The sequence below is a fragment of the Dromiciops gliroides genome, chromosome 4, assembly GCF_019393635.1.
Source record: "Dromiciops gliroides isolate mDroGli1 chromosome 4, mDroGli1.pri, whole genome shotgun sequence".
NCBI lineage: Eukaryota > Metazoa > Chordata > Mammalia > Microbiotheria > Microbiotheriidae > Dromiciops > Dromiciops gliroides.
Genome location: NC_057864.1, coordinates 122,069,248 through 122,094,035, shown reverse-complemented (window position 1 = coordinate 122,094,035; position 24,788 = coordinate 122,069,248). Strand labels below are relative to the sequence as shown.

Sequence of the window (24,788 nt, the reverse complement as noted above, 5' to 3'; positions counted from 1 at the left end):
ATTGAATATTATCTTGAGTCATTCTGGTAGTATAAACAATCATATCTTTCTTATCAGTTCATTTCAAACCTTTTTATTTCTCAAAATAATAGAATAATTCATGTTATCTAGGAGCTATAATAGCTCTGTGTTAATGCTATATCTTTTCATATATAATTACATTAATAACATGCCTAAAATAAAAATACATCTTTAGCTGACTTTTTGCTACAGAAGTATTACTTATTAATTTTTCATTGATTTGTTTAGGCAGGAGCAGATGCCATGCTGGGGAGGACAATCTGGGGAATTTTAGGTTTAGGTGCCTTTGGGTTTCAGCTGAATGAAGTGCCTGATGGGAAACATATAATTACCACAACCCGTTCTCATTCAAGCAAGTTGGTAAACGATTGCATTTCTGCTATGAATCCTGATAATGTTCTCAGAGTGGGAGGAGCAGGAAATAAGGTAATTTATTTGATGTTTGTTGGAAATAAAAGGTTGAAGGAAGTTAGAAAATATTGATTTTATTATCATTTCCCCCCCCTTCAGTTTCTTGTTACACAGAATTAGTTATTTGATGATTTTCAAACTTGTCATTTGGTATAAATTAGTATTGCACATATGGATGAGAATGAAAGTAATAGAATGATGCCAGTAAAGTTATCTAGAAAATATAAAATCAGTTCTATATGTAGTTTTTAAATTCTAAATTTAAACCTACTAAAATTTTTTTTTCTAGCACTGTTTTTCTGAGATAATCATTTACCTACATTATAATAACCCTTCTAAGCTAGAAAGAAGTTAAAGTGGCCTGGGCATCCCCTGCTTTGTAGTTAAAGAAATAGAAAGTTTTAAGGTAGCTGTGGAAATCTTTCTGGTTGCCTAATTTCAAATTAAAATTAATCTTTAAACATGAATGATCCTGAAAGGAGTAATTTTGCGGTGCTCAATAAAAGTTTTTTCATATCTGTATAGCTCTTCTTCACATGACTATCTGAATATAACAAAACTTATTTTACTTTTTAGTAGTAATCAAACTGTCCTTCTGACTTTATTGTGATCCTAAAGACATCTAAGCCCACTGAAGGCATTATCCTTATTTGAAAGTTATGCAATTGAACTGGCTGTATTTATTGCTTTAGACACATAAATCCATATTCCTAGAGCATATAACTTAAAAAAAAATCCTTACAGATCATTCAGCTGATTGAAGGCAAGGCATCTGCTTATGTATTTGCTAGTCCTGGCTGTAAGAAGTGGGATACTTGTGCTCCAGAAGTTATTTTACATGCTGTAGGAGGTGAGTAAGCAAATTCAGAGACTTTTTGGGTGAGGTAGGGGTATTTTAAGATTTTGATGTATCAATAATATCACATGCATTTTATTTGTAACTTATTTTATTAATAATCTTCATTTCCCATTTTATCCTGATACCTATCCTGTCACAGGGTTGGTTGAATAAGTAACTTTTGAAAGAGAAAGGGGAAAAAAAGTTCAGTAAAAGTAATAACCAGCGTATCAAAAAAGTCTGATTTTCTATGCAGTATTTCAAACCCATGCTTTCCCACATTTTAAAGAAGCAGAAGTATCTTTTCATTTTTTTCCCATAGGGCCAAATTTGGTAAGTATAATTTCTTTTTAGTTTCACTTGTTACATAAGATGCATTACTAATGTCAAGACACAAGTACCATTTCATATAGCATATCCATTTTATTTAGACACTAATTGAAAAAGATATTAATTATTGTACCCTGTGTTTTAGGCATAAGTCTACTAAAAATAATTTAATTTTAATATTATTTTATGTCCAAGCCATTTCTACCTTTGAGAGATGTACAATTTAGCATAGTTTCCCCATGCTTTCCAACATTTATAAGAATCTTGAATCCAGAATATTTTAACATTTTAAAACACAGTTTGGGATTAATATTCCAAAACAATAGTCACTACTCACTTCCTTTAAATGTACTCTAAAAATTTTTATGAAAGGGTTTGTCTTCCTGAGTTGAAGACTTCCCTTAGGTCAGCTAACTTCACAAGGTAGGAACAAAATGATTTTCTTGGGGGGTATTCTATTTCTCATCAAGCTATTCAGTGCTAAATAACATAATATACTAAAACTTTATTTTGTGAATATATTTCACAAAAACTATAGCCCCAGCTAAATGGGCATAAAATGTACATGGAGGGAAAAATGGATAAAAAAGAAAAAACAAATTAATAAAATCAAAAAGGCAAAGAAAAGTAACATGAAGAGAAAGCATACATATTATTAATACGTTTATTTATTTTTTTATTTTTATTTTTTTTTAGTAAGGCAATTGGGGTTAAGTGACTTGCCCAGGGTCACACAGCTAGTAAGTGTTAAGTGTCTGAGGTCAGATTTGAACTCAGGTAGTCCTCACTCCAGCCAGGGCTGGTGCTTTATCCACTGCGCTACCTAGCTGCACCCAATACGTTTATTTTTGACAGAGTGCAATGGTGGCTAAAGTTATGTGTACAGAGATGGGTTATGTGTAGAGAGATGAATTTGATGATACAAACATGGATTAACTTTGGGAAGATTTTTTTTAAGTGAGAGCAAAAAATATATGGATAAGCACATTCTTCGTAATGATAATTTAACAATGATTGATAAGTGAATAATAAAGAGTGTTTATTGTGGGTTTAAAATAACTGCTAGGAAAATAAACTAGATAAATACACCCAATAAGAGCCCCAGGGTGCAATGAGTAAGCAAACATTTGAAATGCCATTTTTTAAATTAAAATTATATATTTTCTTTTTTTAATTGCCATCTTTTGTTTTTACATCACCTACATTTCCTAATGTATTTCCTACCCTTCTTCCCATAGAACTGTCCCTCATAAAAGAGTGTAAATAGTTCAACAAAACAAATCAGTACATGGAAAAATCCTGACATTATACATAGTGTTCCACACTTATATATGATATATGTATGTGATATGGTATAGTATGTTTATTGTATTATAGTACATTAATATATTACATTATATAAGTATATATATATTATATAAGTATTCTGCCTCATCTCTGAAACAGGAAAGAAGATGCATGTCATTTCCATTTTTGAATATTCAACTGATCTTGTCTACTAGGATTAAGACTTCTATTCTTTTTAGGATTTGTTATCCTGGCATTTTTAAATTCATATTTAAATTGACCTGGTAACCACAGGCTTAAATGAACAAAACAATCCTCAGAATTAGGGTTAAAGGATTAGATCAAATGAATTTTAAGGTCAATTTCAGCTCTAAAATTCTATGAGTCTTATCTTTTATTCAGTTAAAAACTAATGTTATACAGATCCATAGCTCTTAAATAAAATCAAATCCTCACTCTTCTAATCATATTTTTTTCTTTTCGTTTTCCCTTTCTGTCAGTTTGGGCAGCTCCATTAATTTTATGTTCCTTCCTATATTGTATGTAGAAATAATTGAAAACCATTTGTTTGAGGGGAAAAAAAAAAGATCAATAATCTGTTCATGTTTTTATTTATAGGCAAGTTGACTGATATTCATGGAAATACCCTTCAGTATCATAAGGAAGTAAAGCATATGAATTCTGCTGGTGTCCTTGCCACATTGAGGAATCATGACTATTATGCAAGCCGTGTTCCAGAGACTGTTAAGAAGGCACTTGTTCCATGAGGGAGATATTATCAGCGTACCAGTGAAAAAAATTGAGATTTGATATTCAAGTTAATAAAAATTTTTAAATTATGAAAATAGATTTAGTTTTGTTGTATCATTATTGATTAGTGATATTGTTTATACACTAAGAGCAGCATAAATAATCAATGAATTCTGATAAATTTATCATTCCAGTTTTGAAATATAGAACATCAGCTCTTAAGCAGGGAAGCCAGATCCATGAAACAGTCAAATTAGGATTCTAGTGATTATACTTGATACCTAGTGACTCGTGTCAGAGTTTTGGCCTACATTTTACTACTATTGCTTGATGGTATAAAAGTGAAAGGTTTGGTTTTGAGCACTGCTAATGTACTATCAGCATTCCTGTTACATTTCCTCATTTAATTTAGGGCATAAAGCTTAGATGCTACATGAATCTTATGCTGTTAAATTACTTTATCCTTTAAATTATTGTGATTTTTACCATTACTATAAAATGATATCTTCTGTGTTGGTGAACTAACTTTATGAGAAAGACTATAATAAAATGACACATTATTTAACTTTTTTGTAGTATTGAATTTCTCATCCTTAAGTATTCCAACTAAATGGTTTTTTTCTGATTTCTTTGTAAAGCTTTCTAGGATTTCAAGTCCTGTAATTTCAGTTCAGTAGACATTGTGCCTGCTATGTGCAAGATACTGTAATAGGTGCTGGGTTTACAAAGACAAAAATGAAATAGTTCCAGCCCTCCTGTACAGTTAAGTAAATATAAGATAATTTGAGGAGGTCAAGAATGCTAAATACTTAAGAGTGAAGGGAGGAGAGAAATATGGAAAGACTTTTTGTGGGAGGTGGTATCTGAACTGAGCCTTGAAAGAAGATAAGGATTCTAAGAAGCTAAAGTGAAGAAGTACCACCAACTCCAGGCAGAATTCTGTTTCAGAGAGATGGTAGGGTAGCAATAATAAAAAATAATAGTGTTTACATAGCATTTGGGGGGTGGGGTGGGGCGGGGGGTTAAGTGACTTGCCCAGGGTCACAGCTAGTAAGTGTCTGAGGCCAGATTTGAACTCAGGTACTCCTGAATCCAGGGCTGGTGCTTTATCCATTTATCCCATTTTGGGGATGAGAAAATGGGTTGAAAGAGGAGCAGGCACTTCTATGGGTCAGTCAATTAGCATTTTAACTCCCTATGATGTTCTGGGCACTGTGCTATGCACAGGGGATACAAAGAAATGCAAAAAGGTATAACCTCTGCTTCCAAGGAACTTAAAAGACTAATGGAGGAGGCAACATGAACGAATAATATATGTACAGGACAAATTAGAGACAAAGACAATGTGCTATCAGTAAACATTAAGCACCTTCCATGGGCTGGGCACTATGCTAAGCACTGAAGATACAAAAAAAGGCAAAAGACAGTCCCTGACCTCAAGGGGCTTACAGTCTAGTGGAGAAGACAACATGCAAACGAATATATACAGGACATGCTACGTACAGATTAAACTAACATGCACTAGCATTAAAGGGGTTTAGGAATGGCTTCATACAGAAGGTGGAACTTTACCTGAGATTTGAAAGAAGCCTGGGAAGTTAAAAGGCAGAGATGAGGAAGGAGAGAGTTGAGGCACTGGGGACAGCCAGTGAAAATGTCCTGAGTTATCTCGTTTGAGGAACAGGTAGAAGGCCAACTGATACTGGGATTACAGAGTAGAAGTGTAGAGTATAAGATCAGTGTAAAGGTAGGAAAGACCTCATTATGGAAGGCTTTGTAAGCCAAGCAGGATTCTATATTTGATCCTGGAGTCAATAAGGAGCCATTTGAGCTGATTGAATTGGGTTGGGGGGGGGGGAATAGATGACATAATCACACACAGTTTAGGAAGATCAGTTTAGAATATTATGAAATGCAAAATGGATGATTCTGACTACATTAAATTAAAAAGTTTTTGCACAAACAGAAGCAATGCATCCAAAATTAGAAGGGAGACAGAAAGCTGGGAAACAATTTTTATAGCCAGTACTTCTGATAAAGGCCTCATTTTTAAAGTATATCAGGAACTAAATCAAATTTATAAGAATCCAAGTCATTCCCCATTTGAGAAATGGTCAAAGGATATGAACAGGCAGTTTTCTGATGAAGAAGTCAAAGCTATTGCCATATGAAAAAATGCTCTAAATCACTATTGATTAGAGAAATGCAAATTAAAACAACTCTGAGGTACCACCTGACACATCAAATTGGCTAATATGACAAAAAAGGAAAATAATAAATGTTGGAGAAGTTGTGGAAAAATTGGAACACTAATGCATTGTTGGTGGAGCTGTGAACTGATCCAGTCATTCTGGAGAGCAGTTTGGAACTATGCCCAAAGGGCTATAAAGCTGGGCATACCCTTCGACCCAGCAATACCACTATTAGGTCTTTTTCCCAGGGAGATCATGGGAAAGGGAAAAGGGCCCACATGTATAAAAATATTTATAACTGCTCTTTTTGTGGTGGCAAGGAATTGGAAATTGAGGGGTTGCCCATCAATTGGGGAATGGCTAAACAAGTTGTGGTATATGAATGTAATGGGATACTATTGTACTATTGTAGGAAGATCAGTTTAACAGCTGACGCTGATTGGAGAATGGGCTAGAGTGGAATCAGGGAGATCCACCTGCACAGGCATGGGGGTGGTGGTGGTATCAGGAGAGAAGGGGGAGTTTGGAGAACTGTTACAAAGGTAGAAACCACAGGATTAGATACGGGGAGGGCTGGTGAAGATAAGGAGAGGATGACACCTAGCCTGGGGTGATGGGAAGATGGTGATATCCTTCACTAAAAGAGGGAAGAAAGACTTTGGTTTTTAACAATTAAAAGGTCATTTGTAATCTTGGAATGTGGGGTTTCAGTGTAGTAGTGGGTCCGATTGCTGGCAGTTGACACATGATTGGACTGTAAAGCAGTGGAAGTAGCTTTTCTTCTCGTTTGGCTGTGAAAGGCAGCACGGATACATCTGGCAGCTCGAGCCGATAGAAGGGTCAGGAAAAGAGGCAGGTAGTGCTGGGCTAGTAGTCAGAGAGACCTGATTTCAGATTTGGCCTCCCATAATTACTAGTTGTGTCAACTAGCTGGATGACTGGGCAAGTAGATGAACCTTTCCGTCCCCTTCTTCAAATGAGCATGATAATGATAGGTTTATTCTGAGGATCAAATGAGTTAACATATGTAAATTGCTTTACAAAACCCTAAAACTATTAAAATGCTCGCTGTTATTAGTATCACTTATGCTCTGTCAGCCAGTTTTCTCACCAGTAAAATGGTTATAATTAGGGCACTTACGCGGATGAAAGGAGCTATTTGTAAAGCGTTGTGCACCTCTTCAAGCGCCGTACAAATGCCAGCTATAATTATTCATAATCAATGAGGATGAGGAGGGAAGGGGACAGAGAAACTGAAGACTGCGAAGGTGGAGGTGAGATGCTCAAGAAAACTGGAGCGGACAAGATCAAGGGCAGGGTAGGAACGCTTAGACGCGTCCCCCGCTGCCCAGGGTGCCCCTTTCGGAGAAGGACCCTGCGGCTCGGCAGAGGCGGTCTACAAAACGTCCCGGAACTGCCCGAGGCCGTTTGACCGCTGCACCGGAAGTTCCGCAGAGGGGGTGGAGTGTGGGGAGGTGAAACTGGGTGTGTCCGGCTGAACTGGGAGGAGGAGCGTTGGCGGCAGCGGCGTGGACACGTCTCGTCCTCCAGTCTCCCACGCGTCCATCTGTAGAGGCCAGGCCAGACCGACTAACTGACTGAAGGACTGACGGGCGGAGATGGCGGCGCTGAGTCTGACGGTGAACCCTGGAGACCCTCCCCTTGGTAAGGTGGCCACAGGCCTTGTCCGGGAGGCATCGGCCGGGAGCCTGGGGCCGGGCTTGGAGGGCGGGTGTTCCCCCGCCCCGGGAACCTGAAACCTCCCCGAGATAATTTTTCTTCCCAGCCCCGGCCCCCCTCCCCACGCTAGGCCGGGGCTCCTGGATTTTCCTATCGTTGTCGGGGGGAGGAGGGCCCCTGACCCAGGCCTAGGACCCCGGGAACACGTGGTTTGGCCCCTTTCTGCTTCCTTTTATTGGAAGTAGTTTTCCTCCGTTTTCTGGGTTCTCTCCGCGACGCTATTTAAAATGGCCCTTGCAGGGTTGGAAGCAACTGGAGCCTCAGCTTTTGAAATGACACGTTGTGGGGTTTAGTAATTGCTCATACTTTACTTCATGCATCTCCTTTAAAGCCAAGTCACAAATATTAAGTGCCTTCTATGTTACAAGCACTGGGGATAAAAAGAAAGGCAAAAACATTAAAAAAGAAAAAAAAAACAATCAGTCCCTGTTTTCATGGAACTCACTTTCTAGCTAAGTACAACCAAGCTATATACGAGATAATTTGGTGGTAATCAACAGAGGGAGGACTAGCATTAAGGGAAATAGAGAAAGGCTTCTTATAGAACGTGCGATTTTAGCTGGGATCTTAAGGAAGACAGATGGCGGAGCTGATAGGATGATGGTGCCTTCCATAGTAATAGGAAAATTAGTAAAAAGAAGGGGGGCCCGGCAAGATATTAAATTTCGTTTTGAATACGATGTGCTGCTTAAGATGTCTGTTGGATATGCAGTTTGAGATGTCTAATAGATGTTTGGAAGATTTGAGACTGAAGGTCAACAAGAGATTATGGCAGGATAAATAGATCTGAGGTTCTTTTGCAGAGAGGTGATAGTTGAATCTATGGGAACTCATGACATCACCTAGTGAAGTAGAATTAGGAAGACCCGGAGCAGTGGTTTAGGGGACATGTAGATGAAGATCCAGTAAATGAGACTGAGGAGTAGTCAAACAGGTAGAAGAACCAGGACTGAGCAGTATCCTGAAAACCTGCAGAGAAAAGAGTATCATGGAGAAGGTGATGAATTGTCTCAAAGGTTTCAGAGAGGTCAAAAAGAATGAGGACCAAGGAAAGGCCTTTAGATTTGGCAATTAAGAGATCACTGGTAACTTTGGAGAGAGCAGTTTCACTTGAATGATGAGACCTAAAGCCAAAGTTCATAGTTAACAGAAGAGGAAAGGAAGTGGAGGCATCAACCAGACAGTCTTCTCAAGGAGTTTAGCCACAAAGGGAGCTGGGTTATAAAACGATAGCTAGTTATGGTGGACTGATCAAGAGAGGGTTTTTTGAGGAGTCATGGGTGTGTTTGTAGGCAATAGGGAAGCAGCAGTAGAAGAGATTGAAATAATGAATGAGATGATGGAATGGGATTTCCACCCTCCCTTCCTCAAATGCTGTATTTCCCTACATTTCTCCTCATATTTTGTACTCTATGCTGTACTGACCCTGGGAAATGGGATTGCCTTTTAGATGGCCAGTGACAACTTTATTGCAACTGATGAGTACCTGGAACACAAGGCATATTACAGGCAGCTGCATTTTGCTTCTCTGTTTATCCTGCAAAAATACTAAGGTTCTGACCTGTCACTTTCCTTCTTTGTTTTCACTTTGTACCAAATTCAGGGTTGTATTTCAAATATGGATAATGAACTTTTAGAGATTAACATGAATAAGAATTATGATTTTTCCAAAAATTGTATCAAATCAGGATTGTCATTTTTTTGAGTCGGCATTGGCACCCCTGCTCCCTTTCCCCCTTTCTAACTTTTGGATTTGGTAGGCTGATGAGATATACATATTATTCAATTTTCACATTGTTAACTTTTATTGGGCTTTAAATCTTTTAGAACAAGATATTGTTAATAAATCTCATAGATATAATAATGATATTTTGAATAATAGTACCAATAAATACAGACTTGATTTAAATAAATTGTTCTCTTGAAGAAATAGGATGTTGAATGGTAAACAACCTAAGTTCCTTGCCCTTAAATCTCGATTCCATTTTTAGCCTTTTGTGCTTTTTGGGTAGAAATTCCAAAGGATTCTTGTTGCCTGAGTTTTGGGATTCTTGATTTATTATCATTTACCTTCTCGCCTTTTCCCTTTAATTCATTACAGTTATTTAACTCAAGGAAATTTTGCCTTCGTTTTATTTATTGGTCAGTACATTTTCCTAAAAGGTAGAAATGTAGATCATTTAGAATTTTTTCACACTCTTCCAAGGAACTTTGCTCTGCGCTTGATTATGCAGAATACTTGGAAATTAGTTTAACATAAGATATTGCTGGGGTAGCATTTGAGAATACCTAACTAAGAATGGAATGTCTTAGATATAATTTGAGGAAAAAATAAAAGTTCCAAATCCCCTCTGAAATTAGGTATTTAGAGACTACAATCAGTGGACAGCATTAAAAATTAGCTTTATTTAGTCAAACATCTGAACATAGTCTCTTCAAATGAGTAAGTGATTATTCTTCCAGCTCCAATGTCTGACTAATAGTGCAAACTATTAAAAGTAACATGATGGTATACTTTTCAACATTTAATTTTCTCAGGCAAATTGATTGCTTTTGCCTCCCTCTGAAGTAACTCATAAGTTCCTTGTGCATAGGAACTCAGCAGATGTTTGTTTCATGAATAGATAGATTCCATACGTTGTTTGTTTTTTTTTTAAGGCAATGGGGGTTAAGTGACTTGCCCAGGGTCACACAGATAGTACATGTCAAGTGTCTGAGGCCGGATTTGAACTCAGGTACTCCTGAATCCAGGGCTGGTGCTTTTAACCACTGCGCCATCTAGCTGCCCCGATTCCATACATAGTTGTCCCATAAGGGGACTTGATCAGAAGGGTCCTAGGATCAGAGATCTAGATTTGGAAGAGGCCATCTCTTGCAACCTCTTCATTTTACAGGTTAGGAAACTGAGGCCTGGGGAGGCTAAGGGAACTTGTCTAACGTCACACAAGTAGGAGGGATTAGAGGCCAGAGTTGAACCCAGGTTCAAGTCTTTCCATTCTATCACACTGGACAGAAGTTCTGAATTTTTTCATAAGAAGACCTAGGTCCAAATCCAGGCCCTGCCATTTTTGAGCTTTGTGACTTTGTGTAAGTGATTCCATCACTCTGATCATCTTGTTTCCTTATCTGTAAAATGAAGGATTGAGCTTTTTTTTTTTTTTTTTTTTTTTTTTTGCGGCGCAATGGGGGTTAAGTGACTTGCCCAGGGTCACACAGCTAGTAAGTGTCAAGTGTCTGAGAGGCCGGATTTGAACTCAGGTACTCCTGAATCCAGGGCCGGTGCTTTACCACTGCGCCACCTAGCCGCCCCCAGGATTGAGCTTTTAGGTCATTGCCAGCTCTAAATCTTGTCATACAAATCTTTTTTTTTTTTGACTTGATTTTCTTCTCTCTTTTTTCTTTTTGCAGGGCAATGTGGGTTGTGACTTGCTCAAGGTTACACAGCTAGTAAGTGTCAAGTGTCTGAGGCTGGATATGAACTCAGGTCATCTCAAATCCAAGGCTGGTGCTTTATCCACTGTGCCACCTAGCTGCACCCTGTCATACAAATCTTACCATATTCCATTGTATTCTTCCTTGATGTCATTTTCTTGTGGTACAATATTCATCACATTCACATACCATTTTCTAGTTGTTGGACATATTACAGATACGTTATTTCTAGAGATTTTTCCTATTATGGATATCTTTGCATAGCCACATCTTTTTTGCCTGCCAATAACAGCCTTAAGGTATAGTACTAGTATGTGATCACCAGCTCAAAGTAAATAAGTTAAGAGCTTTTCTTGTATAATTCTGTACTGCTTTATAGAAAGATTGGATTTCATAAATGTCCTATTGGTAATATAATGTTCCTTTCTCCACAATCTAACTAGCATTGGATTTTGTCATCATCTTAAACTTCTTTCCAATGGATCTTTCAGGGGTGGCACAGTGGATAGTGTAGTAGGCCTAGAGTTAGGAATACCTGAGTTCAAATCTGCCCTCTGATACTTAACTGACTGGGTGACCCTGGACAAGTCACTAAACCTTTGTTTGCTTCAGTTTCCTCAGCTGAAAAATGGGGGTAGATATTGATGACACCTATTGCCCTTGGTTATTGTGAAGATAAAATGAGATAATATTTCTAAAATCCCTGGTACATAGTAGGCATTATAGAAATGTTAGCCAGTATTATATCATCAGCAGCATTAAAATTGGAGGGGTCCAGCTAGGTGGTGCAATAGATAGAGCACTGGCCCTGAAGTTGGGAGAAGCTAAGTTCAAATCTCACCTCAGACACTTCTAGCTCTGTGTCCCTGGGCAAGTCACTTAACCCCAGTTGCCTTAAACATCTGGGGCTATCTCCAGTCATCCTGATATGTATCTTGCCACTGGACACAGATGGCTCTGGAGGAAAGAGTGAGGTTGGTGACCTTGCACAGCACTCCCTCACTTAAATCCAATTCACTGCAAATCATGACATCACCTTGATGCCATGGTCCTCTGGGAGAACAAAGGACAAACAACAACATTGAAATTGGAAGGAACATTGTTCAAATTTTCTGAATTTTAAGTGTCAATGTTTTTAAAATGTGCATTTCTTTGCATTTCAAATCTGTAACTTCTTTTTTTCTCTCAAATAAAGCAGTACCATTTAATTAAAAAATTTAACATTATCATTTAAATAATTTTTCTTATTAAAAATTTTAAATATATCTCATGTGACTATTGGTAATTTGTTCTTTTGTGAATTGTTGTCCTTTGGACGTCAGAGTTGGATAGTCAATAGATGGCCTACCTCAGAGTCAGAAAGACTTGGGTTCAAGTTTCTTTTCTGATACATGCTGGTTATGAACATTCATTCCCTCGGTAACCCAGGAAATTCACTAAGATTATAAATTGCAGAACATTTACAGATCTGCATTCATGCTGGGAAGGCTCTCTACATCTTTAAAATCATGGGTCTGAAAAAACAACAACCAAATCCTTTGATTACTTACCTGTTAACTGGTTTTGATCACTTACCTAATTGAGGCTCATACATCTTTCCAGAATCCTATCTGTAAGGCAGTCCACTGATTTATGTGTCCTCGAATACATATTGGATCATGTCTTTTCTTTTTATGAGTGTAGTTTAGCCAATGCAAATTCTACTGTGTTTTAAAATGGTTTTGCTTATGTGTTTAGTGTCATAGACTTTAAAGATGAAAGGAACTTCAAGGTCACATAGACATAACCCCTCATTTAACATCTGGGGAAATTAAGACCCATGACTTGCCCAAAGTCACATAAGTACTAAGTGATAAAGCCAATATTTGAACCAAAATTTTCTGTACTTTCCAGTGGTTCCATACTGTCACAATTTTGAATACTACTGAGATGATATACAAGTCTTCTAGTCCTAAAATTACTGATTCTAGGGGAAGCTAGGTCTATGAGAACTCAAGTTGTTTTTCTAAGGAGTAGTTGACTATGTTATCCAGTTTAAGAGTATAAGAGTAGGTCATGGTGTTTCATAATGTTCTGGATCATTCTTAGCTCCTGGAGGAAGAAAGTTAACTTTAATATTAAGTGCCTACCTGGAAGCAAGTGGTTCTGGCTGAGGTAGAGCTGTATCCTGATATTGATCTTTTCTTTAAGACAAAAGACTTTTGTAAAAATTCTTTTTAAAGAATTTCCTGTTTGCAGGATATATTTGTTTAGAGAACCTTTCAATTTGAAAGTTATGATGATTCAGGCTTATACATGTCATCTAATATGAAAAGATTTTAAATTTTCTTCCATTTTAGGGGCTTTGTTGACAGTAGAACATGTTAAAGATAATGTCAAAATTTCAGTTGATGAAGGGAAAGAGAACATCCTTCGAGTTTCTGAGTAAGTAATTTTACATTTCTGGCCTTATTTACATTAGCATTTTGAAAATGTTAACAGTTGAATTGGGTGTGGGATTTGAAAATACTTAGTTATTTTTGCATGCTTGCATGTCTTTTGCGTGGTTGTTAGAGAGATTATTAATAAGGAATACAATTACAATTAAAATAACAATTGGAAATATATTGATATGTTATTCCCAGACTTACCCTTTTAAAGATTCTTTTAAAATCATGCAACTCATTCCTCATAGTCCCATTTAATTGTGGTTTATGGTACAGTGACCCAAGTTCATGTATTCAACATAATACAGTGAGGTGTATTTTCTTATCATCTCTCCTATGAAAATATTTTATTATTCATTATTTTAGATAAGATTCAGTGTCTTTAATTTGGAGATCAGAGCATCAAAAAAAGTTATCCATGTATATACATTGCTTTGTTATATACAGATTAAGTAGATTTGATTCCTGCCCTCTCAGAGCTAATAACCTATGCTAAGCCATACAAATAGAGAGATTGAGGATATAAAGAGAATTACAAAACAAATATGTCAACAGTATGCACTTTCTTGACCCTTATGATTAAGTAGTACAGACTCTTCAAAAGATTCAGAATACAGAATTTCAGGGAATTGTGATTCATGAGCTCCATAGTTAGTATTCCTGTTTGCATGTTTCTCTAATGAATATCTTTCAAAACATTTTTGCACTGATCACTTCTTTAAATCAGCTATTGATTTTTGTTGTGTTACAGAAATTTAAAAATAATCTTAAGTCTTTAAATGATCTCAGAATGTTTATACTATTTTTATATTTCTAAAAAGCTTAGGGTTTAGTTGCCTTAAAGCCAAACATGTTCATCCACACTTATAAGATTCAATCAAAGGTTCTCATCTCCTAAACTCTGGTATCCCATCAACTCAAATCTACAACTTCTTTTTTTTTTCCTATCAAATATAGCGGTACCATTTGATTTTAAATTTTAACATTATCATTTAAATATTTTTTTCTTATTATAATAATGATACTGTATTGCTTTAAAATTTTCTGTGTACCTTGAATGGGGCAGATAGGTAGAGCAGTGGATAAAGCATTGGCCCTGGAGTTAGGAGAACCTGAGTTCAAATGTCACCTCAGACACTTCTACCCCACTTAACCCCAATTGCCTTAAATATCTGGGGCCATCTCCAGTTGTTCTGATTTGTCACTGGACCCAGATGGCTCTGGAGGAGAGAGTGTGATTGGTGAGCTTGCATAGTCTTCCCTCACTTAAATCCAATTCACTGCAAGTCATGATATCACCCCAATGTCATGGTCCTCTTCAGGAGTGAAGGACAAACAAACAAAACAAAACAAACAAAACCTTGCATATTTTATCTAATTTGAGCCCTGTGAGATCAGTATTGCTGAAGTTATTTTTTTCCCCATATAAAGATGAAGAAACTGAGTCCATAAGAGGTCAAGTGACATACTCAGATAACCGGTGACTATTTTGGGGAATTTTAATCCAGGTCTTCCTGACTCCAAGCTCAGCACTCCCTCCACCATATTTTGATTTAACTATTTGACCTTCAGCAAACTTCTCAGTGAGAAAACTGCTCTAAACCAGGGCTTCTTAAATTTTTTCCACTTGTGACCCTTTTCACCCAAGAAATTTTACTCAGCCCCAGGTATATAGGTATATAAAATAGGTATACATAACCTTTTACTTTTTTCCCCCGACCTCCACATTTAGTTATGAGACCTCATATGGGGTTGCGACCCACAGTTTTAGAAGCTTTGTTTTAAATCACATCATGAGAATGACTGTTGCTGCTAATGAGTCAGTTTTAGTATTATAATGGAAATGGAGCTCATTCCATTAACATTCAGCACCATTCCATTTTCTAATGGTTGCATAAAATTGATTTCTTGTAACAGTAGAGCATTTTAAAATGGGAAATGAAATTTAAGAAACATCAGCTAAACTTGTTTCACAACTGGAAGCTTGGAGTTAATAGATTCCATAACACCAGAAAGCTAAACTGATTTATTTAGTACTAGCTGAAAAATCCTTTGGGGTATTTCAAATTTGATGCTCCTGTTATTGATTATTGGTTAAAATAGTTCTCAAATTTGCTTCGAAGAGTAGGCTTTTGAATCTATTTTCTTTGGGATAGTTCCTTGTATGAATTGCTTTTAAAGTTTGGCAAACCTTTTCAGAGTGTTCTGAGACTGTAAACATATATTTTCATCTTGCAGTGTGAGTATTCTGATGAAAACCACAGTACATATACCGTATATTTACACGCTATTTTAAGAGTTCAGGATCTTAAGTCAGGCTATAAATGATAACCTTCTAACAGGAATTTATGTTTGCTTAGACTTGCTTGTTCATTTGATATATGTATGGATTTTTGGTTTGCCATAGTCTCAAAAAACAATCACTTAACCTAGATGTTAGAAGTTTTTAAATTTTTATTTTTTTTTTTTTGGCACAGAAGATAAATCCTAGCAAACCCCATTACAAAGGACATTTCTAAAAATATTATTTATAGGGAAAAGGGGGTTGTATTCTTTTAACTTAGGTAGTATACTAATGTTTAACTATTGTATTTGACCAGAGTTTGTTGCTTTTCTATGTTGACTTTATTTACATTGTTGCAGTCTACCTATTATTCTTTCGTATGAGCTTCACTTTGCATCACCTTTTTTTTTTTTTTTTTGGTGGGGCAATGAGGGTTAAGTGACTTGCCCAGGGTCACACAGCTAGTAAGTGCCAAGTGTCTGGGGCTGGATTTGAACTCAGGTCCTCCGGAATCCAGGGCCAGTGCTTTATCCACACTGCGCCACCTAGCAGCCCTTTACATCACTTTTTAAGTCTTCTTCGGTTTTTCTGAATTCTTCATATTTGCTTATTAAATCCTAGTAATATTTTATTCCATGCATATGCCCTAATTTGTCCAACCATTCTCCAGTTGTCACATACTTTGTTTCCAACTTTTTTGTAATCCCAAATAATGCTTCTATTTTCATACATAAGAGTCTTTTCTTGTTCTCAGTAACATCTATGGGATTCACTTCAGTAATGTGAATAATGGGTCAAAGGGAAGGAGCCAGGTTGTGTAAGGCTTTAATAGTTAAGCTAAGGTGCTATTATAGTTTGTTCTTGAGACTTAAGGGAGCCACTGAAGATTTTTGAGCAGGTGAGTGACACAGTCATTAAGACAGTGATCTTAGAATCTGCTTGGAGGATGGATTGCAAAGGAGAGAGGAAGACACATGAGATTTTATTTATTTTTTTTTTGTGAGGCAATTGGGGTTAAGTGACTTGCCCAGGGTCACACAGCTAGTAAGTGTTAAGTGTCTGAGGCCAGATTTGAACTCAGGTCCTCCTGAATCCAGGGCCGGTGCTCTATCCACTGCACCACCTAGCTTCCCCCAACACATAAGATTTTTACAATTGTATAGGTGAGATGTAATGAGGGCCTGAACTCAGGTGGTAGCCATATGAACAGAGGGAAGGGGACAGGATAGGTAAGAATTGGAAACTGTGTAGATAATTGAGGAAGAGTGAAGACTCAGGAATGTTTAACCTAAGTGATTGAAAGGATGATGGCACCATCAGCCAAAATAGGAAGTTTGCTGGAGAGAAGGATTTTGGGGGAACAGTGCAGAGTTCTGTTTTAAACATATTGAGTGTAACATGACTTTAGTATATCCAGATGGGGATTTCTAATGGGCAGTTAATTGTTGATATGGACCTGAACCTTAGAAGCAAAATGTGACCTGGAATCATAAACTTGAGAGCTGTATGCATCAAGTGATAATTAAGCCCAAAGGAGCTAATGAGATCCCTGAGAGTATAGAGAGAAGAGGAGGTTCCAGGGCAGAGCCCTCAGAAATGCCAAAAAAGTCATGGATGATGATTTGCCAAAGTGATTTTCCTAAAGCATAGGTTTGAACATGTCACTCGTCCAATCAGGCCCAGTGGCTCCTTTTAAAACTCCTTTGTTCTATAATTAAAGGTCTTTATAACTTGATTCCCATTCACCCATATATTATTATTCTCTTTAGTTTAGCCAAATTGATCTTACTGCTGTTTGTCCCATGCAACTATCCTCTGTCTCTTGTCTCCATCCCTTGTACTCGCTGTTCCCTGTGATTGAAATGTATTCTTTCCTTACTTGTACACTCTAGAATCCCAGCTCAAGCACCTTTAACATGAAGTCTTTCCAGATCATTTCTCCCTCCTCAGTACCTTTCCCCACAAATTTACTTTGAATTTATTTTGTATATCTATATCTATATTGTTTTATATTATATATGTGCTTAATGTAGATTCTTGCTTTAGTGTCTCTGTTTTAAAAATGTGAGTTTTTATTAAGCTTTTTAAAATGCCAAGTTTCCACTTAAAATTTATTCTGGAGGTGGCGCAGTGGATAGAGCACCGGCCCTGGATTCAGGAGTACCTGAGTTCAAATCCGGCCTCAGACACTTGACACTTACTAGCTGTGTGACCCTGGGCAAGTCACTTAATCCCCATAGCCCTGCAAAAAATAAAAAATAAAATAAAATTTATTCTGGACCTACTTAATTACTTCCTTTATTGTCATACCTTGATAGCATTGACAGCACCTGTTATATTGGCAGTCCCTCACAGTGTTGTGCTTTCTGTAAATTGGTAAGCATATGACTTATGTTTTCACTTAAGTCATAAGATGAACAGAATACAGCCAAGATAATGCCCTGTTACACTACAAGAGATATATTCCCTTCAGGTTGACAGTGATCCATTTGATCATACTATTCTTTGAGTCTAGTCCTTCAGTCACATCCAATCCTACATAATTAGTATCCTGTAGGCCAGAGCTCTCACCTAGTCCACAGTGTTTATAATGGAGACTTTGGCATTGACTTGCAGAAATTCATATGTATCATGTTCAGGTCTTCTGAATCCAGGGCTGGTGCTTTATCCACCTACACCACCTACCTGCCCCTAACCTATTTTCTTTATTCATGTTCACAAACCTTCCCTTTAATAACATGTTCTAGAACAGGGATTTACAAACTGTGGCCGTGAGGGGCCAACTATATATAGCCCAGTAGATTGCTAACCTCTGAAATTTGGTCAGAAAGTATTGACCTGTAGTTTGAAGGTTCTTCATTCTTACCATTTAAAAAAAAAATCAGGGGGGCAGCTAGATGGCGCAGGATTAAAGCACTGCCCTGGATTCAGGAGTATCTGAGTTCAAACCAGGCCTCAGACACTTGACACTTACTAGCTGTGTAACCCTGGGCCAGTAACTTAACCCCCATTGTCCTGCAAAAAAAAACCCAAACAAAACAAAAAACAAATCGGGACATATACCTCTCAGATGGCTAAGGGAGTTTCTCTTTTTTCACTTGACATTCCCAAAGACAGTAAATCTCTCTTATTTTCCAAAGACAGTAAGTCTCTCTTATTCAAAACAAACAAACAAACAAAACAGAAAAGGGACCTGCTCCTGTCCTTTTTTTTTTTTGGGCAGGGCAATGAGGGTTAGTGACTTGCCCAGGGTCACACAGCTAGTGTCAAGTGTCTGAGGTCAGATTTGAACTCAGGTCCTCTGGAATCCAGGGCTGGTGCTTTATCCACTGTGCCACGTAGCTGTCCCCTGCTTCTGTAATTTTGCTAATATTCTCTGGATAAGAAAACTGCCCATATCAATTCAGATCAGTTAGGGGGTGGTGGATAGCTTTATCTAGAGTCAGGAAGACTTCAAATCTGTTCTCAGACACTTATGATTAGGTTGGCATTTTCCTCCCTTCAGTCACTAGTTTGGAGGGTTGACTAGAGCAGAATTTTCAAACTCACTACAAGCCATCTGCACAATTTAAACTCTTGTGGTTGTTGTTGTTTAGTCATTTTTCAGTCAAGTCTGACTCTTCATATGACCCCTTTTGGGATTTTCTTGGCAAAGATACAGGAGTGGTTTGCCATTTTTTCTCCACCTCATTTTACAGATGAGGAAACCGAGGCAAAAAGGATTAAGTAACTTGACCAGGGTCACACAGCTAGTAAGTTCTGAGACGGGATTTAACATCAGGAAGAGAGGGCAGCTAGGTGGCGCAGTGAATAAAGCACTGGCTTTGGATTCAGTAGGACCTCAGTTCAAATTCAGCCTCAGATACTTGACACTATATATATAAAAATATATATAAAATCAGGAAGAGGAGTCCTCTGACTCCAGTCTCATCGCTTTGTCCACTATACCACCTAGCAAACCCAAACTGGGGCTGAGCCAGATTAGAAAGTAATTGTGGGGGGAAGTGTGGATTCAGGAGGACCTGAGTTCAAATACGGCCTCAGACACTTGACACTTACTAGCTGTGTGTGTGGCCCTGGGTAAGTCACTTAACCCTTATTGCCCCCCCCCCCCCAAAAGTAATTGGGAAATATTTAATGAAATAAATAAAAATAGAATACAACATAAATAATCCTAATTTGTGGTTTTCTAAGTTATTAAGCAAACTAAAGGGATCTCTTTCTATTTTAGTTTGATTCCATTGGTCTAGGGCACTGAGAGGTTAAATAATTTGCCCAGCATTCCACAACCAGTATATCTCAGAGGTGAGACTTGAACTCGTTTCCCTAGTTTTGAGGCTGTTTCCCTATCCATTGTGACATACTGCCTCTCATTATCAGTATATACATAATCTTTATTTTTCAGTGCATATTTATATAAAAATCAGTCTCCCAGAGATCATGGGCTTATTTTCATGATTTATAGACATGGAGAAATTGTTATATAAATTTGGGATATATACCTGGAGTCACCCAGATGGTAATGGCGAAAATCCTTAGAGCCATGATTTTTTGTTTGACCCACTGGGGCACATTACAGAGACCTTCCCCCCGGCCCCCCCCCCCCATTTAGTTGAATGTTTCAAAACTAAATTGATGCAGAGCAGAGTGAAAGGTAGAGGATGAGGAAAACAATGCTACTAATTCAAGTCTTCAGGTTGTCCATAGCCAAAAAACAGCATTGTTTTTCCACTTGTATTCCAGCAATGTTGCATTCACTGATGTGAATTCCATACTTCGCTACTTGGCCAGAGTTGCAACTTCAGCTGGGTTATATGGCTGTAACCTGATGGAGCACACTGAAGTAAGTCATCAAATCTTTTCTGATATATCTTACATTTTCACTTATTTGAGGACTTCATTATTTCTGCCCTTGCTTGATGTAGCATTTTTATAGTGAGGATATTAACACCTAGAATGCTGAATTTGTGGCTGTTTTCTTGATCCCCATCCCCAAAAAAGTTGTTCTATTTATACTTGGATTTTTCCTTGTTAACTTTGCCTATTATTTCCTACCATGTCTTCTAAAATATTAATTTCGTTGATGCCTTTTGTCTTGGCATTGTAGTCATTTTCTACTCTTCCTTACAGATATAACCTTCTTTTGCTATAAAGAAAAAGAAGCACAGACACCTAATATAAAGACCTGGTCTGAGAATATCTACAGTATTCTGTTTTAGTAGTAGAGAGGTCAAGAAGAGAAAGTTTGGAAGAGCTGTGGGGAATAGGATAGAGAATCAGGGAGGAATAAAAGAATTGTCTTACTTCAGTGAAGATCCAATTTAGATAACAAATTTGTAGTAGACCCCGTCAACATGGTTGGTTGACAATTTAACATGCTCTTTAGAAAATTTCTAAGTAGAAAATTAGGTTAAAAGTAAGGGGTATACTCTATACCACAAGAAAGCATTTTGTTATAAATTCAGCATAAAATACTTTTTAGAATACTATAGGTATTCAGAAAGTCACTAATTCATGCTGCTGTTTCTGAATTCCCTGCTAAGTTCTACCTTCCTCTCCCCAATTTTGCGTTCTACATTTATCATTGTGAACTTTAAGGTCAGATGATTTTAAAGTCATTTATATTTTCCATATCTGCACTAAGGATTCTGTTAAATTTGTATAAGTAGAACTGTTTTGCAGTGATAACTTAGATATTTATGCTATTTGGAAGCGAGGAGTTAGTGATCTTTCCATGATCCTTCTTGTAATATTGTCTAATATTTGGTAAGCAACACTAGTGTGATTTCCGTAGAGAAGGAACATACAACTTACAAAATCTTGACTGTCCTATTGTCTTTGGTAGCTAGACTTTCTTTGTGATGATTTAAACAAATTCTAAGTGTCGGAATGTCATTCTGTCTCATCTCTTCTTTTTCCTCTTTCACCAGATTGACCATTGGTTGGAATTCAGTGCTACAAAATTATCTTCTTATACACTCTTTACAACAGCAATCAGTGAGCTCAATCACTGTCTGTCATTGAGAACATACTTAGTTGGAAACTCATTGAGCTTAGCAGACCTGTGTGTTTGGGCCACACTAAAAGGTATCTCTGTCTTTTTAAAAGCACTTTAAATTTGCAATTACTACATGTCATTAGTTAATAATTTCTTCCCATATTTTTAGTTCCATTGTTACAGGGAAATTTAAGGTAGGATAATTTTGGGTCTATATATAATTTTCATATTTGAGACAAGAATCCTACTGTATCATGTTTTTGTAGGCTAGATTGAAATGACTACAATGATACATATAAATATTTCCACTTTAACATCACAAGTTTTTCTAGACTAATTACTTAATGAATCTCAAGCAATAATTTCATCAAATAAAATTGTTTGATAAATTGAATTGTTACAGTGATTTTATTAGTTAGTATTACATTATTAAGGAAGTGTATGCAATCTTCAGCTTAGGAATGCCTGGCTTTCACGTGTGTGTGTGCACACAAACACATGGCCCCTACAATGCCACACCAAAACATCACTCTAATCAGAACTGCCTTAACTCTGATCAGCTTGCAGTTGGCTAATGGGGGAGACAAAAAGAAGTTACTATTTTATCTTGTTTTTAAAACGGGGGGGCTGTGTGTGTGTGTCAGTATCTCTTACATATAGATAGTTCCTTCAGTGTGGTCCTCACTTTTCCAGCTGGCTTTAGCTAGGTACTCTCCTTCCTCTCTTGGCCCTGTTTTTCTTGCCCCTAGTAATTTCTCTCTACTCCCCACTTTCAAATCAACAAACAGATGAAAAACAAAGTGGTAAATACCAAAATGTTAATAGTCCAATGTCCCAGATTCAGACTAGTCTTTAAGTTTTTCATGTTATTGACTATACAATGAAATCGCCAGATTCTTTTGATCTACTGTGGAATGAATACATAGGTGGAAGGGAATGAGCCAGTAGATAAAGAAAAGTATGAGGAAAGGGGCTTGAAGGTGACCTAGACTATGCTGATGGAACACTGACTCTTACAAAGTCATCCGATCAAGAAGGAAAGCCTTTGAACATGGGCTCAAGGATAAGCTCAGGAATGAGTGGAGAGACTCACCAACGGGTTCATCAAATGAATTTTTTAGGCAGAGTAACTCATAGATGACTGTCTCCTAAGGCTTGGAAGGTTGACAATCTGCATTGAGAGAGCACCCAACCTGGCAGCATCACAGACGCTTAAAGTCTTAAAGAATGAATTTGCCTGTGACTTTTACCAAATGTGCCTTAGTGTGGCTAGGAGTACATCCAGAATGACTCTGGGCATGACATAGAAATATCTGACTAGAGTTGTTCATATCTGAGAAAATGGTTTGAGATTGTTACAAAGTTGTTTAGAAAGACATTAAAGAACAGATATATTTAATATACTCTTGATATTTAATTTTGATATCAGTACTGATGAACTTTGATAGTCTTAAAAATTATAATCAATTGAGCCGATCAGCAAGTTTTAATTAAGTGCCTACTCTGGCAGGCGTCAGGGATATAAATAAAAAGAATGAAGTAAACTCTGCTTACAAAGACTAAAGAGTCTGTCAGAACTATTCTGGTTGGAGTGCTGGTTTGGTGTGGCATTGTTGGGGCCTCATCGGATGGAAAAAAAGTGAAGTTGGGCTAAATAAATGTTGCTGGACTCATACCTTTCCTGAGTCATCCATGTTTTTTAAAGATAGCAAAAAATGTCACAGATTCTTAAATAGTCTACAGTTTACAGTCCATTAGGGAAGTATTGTTTTTATTGATTTAGTGCCTTAAATTGAGTCATTTTAGGAACTCAGCTTTTGAAATTGCAATGTTAGTAAATTCTTTAAAATCTGTACTTGTTGACAGGAAATAATAAATGGCAGGAGCAATTGAAAGACAATGTGGCTCCACTTCATGTAAAGCGCTGGTTTGGCTTTCTGGAAGCTCAACGTGAGTTTCAGTTGGTTGGTACCAAATGGAATGTTACTACACCAAAAACCAGAGTGGTAAGCAGAATTGTGGCTATTTGGTACTACTAAAAGAAAGGGGGAAGACATTGTGAAAAAGATTCAAGTGATGTTAAACAAAATTACTTATTGCATATATCGTTTACCAGGAGAATTTTGTACCTCTCAGACTTTTTGCGGTTTTATTGGTTGAATGGGCAAAACAACTAACTCTGTAAGTGTTCATTTATTTTAAGGCAACAGAAAAGAAACAGGATATTGGAAAATTTGTTGAGCTCCCAGGTGCAGAGATGGGCAAGGTTGTGGTCAGATTCCCTCCTGAGGCCAGTGGGTAAGATGTCTTTAAGAATCGTTTGCTTTTTTAAGATCAGATAATTTTAGTAAAACTTAAAAAAAAATTATTATAGGTTAGTGTATATAAAACATACTTGTTTAAATTAAGATATCCTAGAGCCATTATTAGATATGAGTTCATTTGAAAATTTACACGTTTTCACTCGATTAAAGAAAAAAAGATTATTCAAGGCAGATTTTAAAAATATATTGGAAAACTCTGGAAATTAAAGACTGCATCTGTCTTCATTTTGAATTTTGATTGCAAGACAATTCTGTTATAATAAAGGTTTTGTCCCTTTGATCCCTTTTCTGTGATTCATTCCCTATTTGCTGCTCACCAAAATGTCATTGATGGGATAATGGTGTTAGAGATACTCATCTACACTCAGATGTAACCACATTATCAGGATGAATGAGAGAAATAATGACTAGGATTGTAGTGTACATTTATAACTAAAATTTCTAGTAGGAAAAATCTTTTGTCATTTACGGTTCTTCTTCCACATTCCCTTGTGCTCAGCTTCCAAGAAGAGGTGAAGAACAGATCAAATAATGCTTTTTGCTTCTCAAAACAGGACAGAAGGACAAGCAGCAAGATGGGCAGCCTATGCTAGTATCATCAAGTTATATTTACATGCAATATTAGGTAGCAGGAGAGTTGATATGTTAGCATTGTGCCTCCAACTTTTAAAACAATCAACTTTGATGAAAATTTTTTTTAAAATTCACATTAAATATATGTCTAGATACACATCACCTCTTAATAAGATGGTACA

The 24,788-nt window shown here is 37.1% G+C and overlaps 2 protein-coding genes across 4 annotated transcripts in view; both read left to right on the top strand.

Moving 5' to 3' along the window:
- Positions 1-3,723, top strand: part of BPNT1 (3'(2'), 5'-bisphosphate nucleotidase 1) — a 37,314-nt gene extending 33,591 nt beyond the window's left edge. For both annotated transcript variants that reach the window (XM_044004706.1, XM_044004707.1), the window contains exons 7-9: positions 250-447; positions 1,177-1,282; positions 3,506-3,723. In XM_044004706.1, the coding sequence (XP_043860641.1) occupies positions 250-447; positions 1,177-1,282; positions 3,506-3,654 (453 nt within the window). In that variant the 3' untranslated portion in view covers positions 3,655-3,723. The remainder of the gene's footprint in view (positions 1-249; positions 448-1,176; positions 1,283-3,505) is intronic.
- Positions 3,724-7,275: 3,552 nt separating this feature from the next.
- The window catches only part of EPRS1 (glutamyl-prolyl-tRNA synthetase 1), a 70,566-nt gene continuing 53,053 nt past the window's right edge, over positions 7,276-24,788 (top strand). For both annotated transcript variants that reach the window (XM_044002022.1, XM_044002021.1), the window contains exons 1-6: positions 7,276-7,494; positions 13,341-13,425; positions 20,455-20,554; positions 21,642-21,798; positions 23,576-23,715; positions 23,913-24,007. In XM_044002022.1, coding sequence (XP_043857957.1) covers positions 7,449-7,494; positions 13,341-13,425; positions 20,455-20,554; positions 21,642-21,798; positions 23,576-23,715; positions 23,913-24,007 — 623 coding nt within the window. In that variant the 5' untranslated portion in view covers positions 7,276-7,448. The remainder of the gene's footprint in view (positions 7,495-13,340; positions 13,426-20,454; positions 20,555-21,641; positions 21,799-23,575; positions 23,716-23,912; positions 24,008-24,788) is intronic.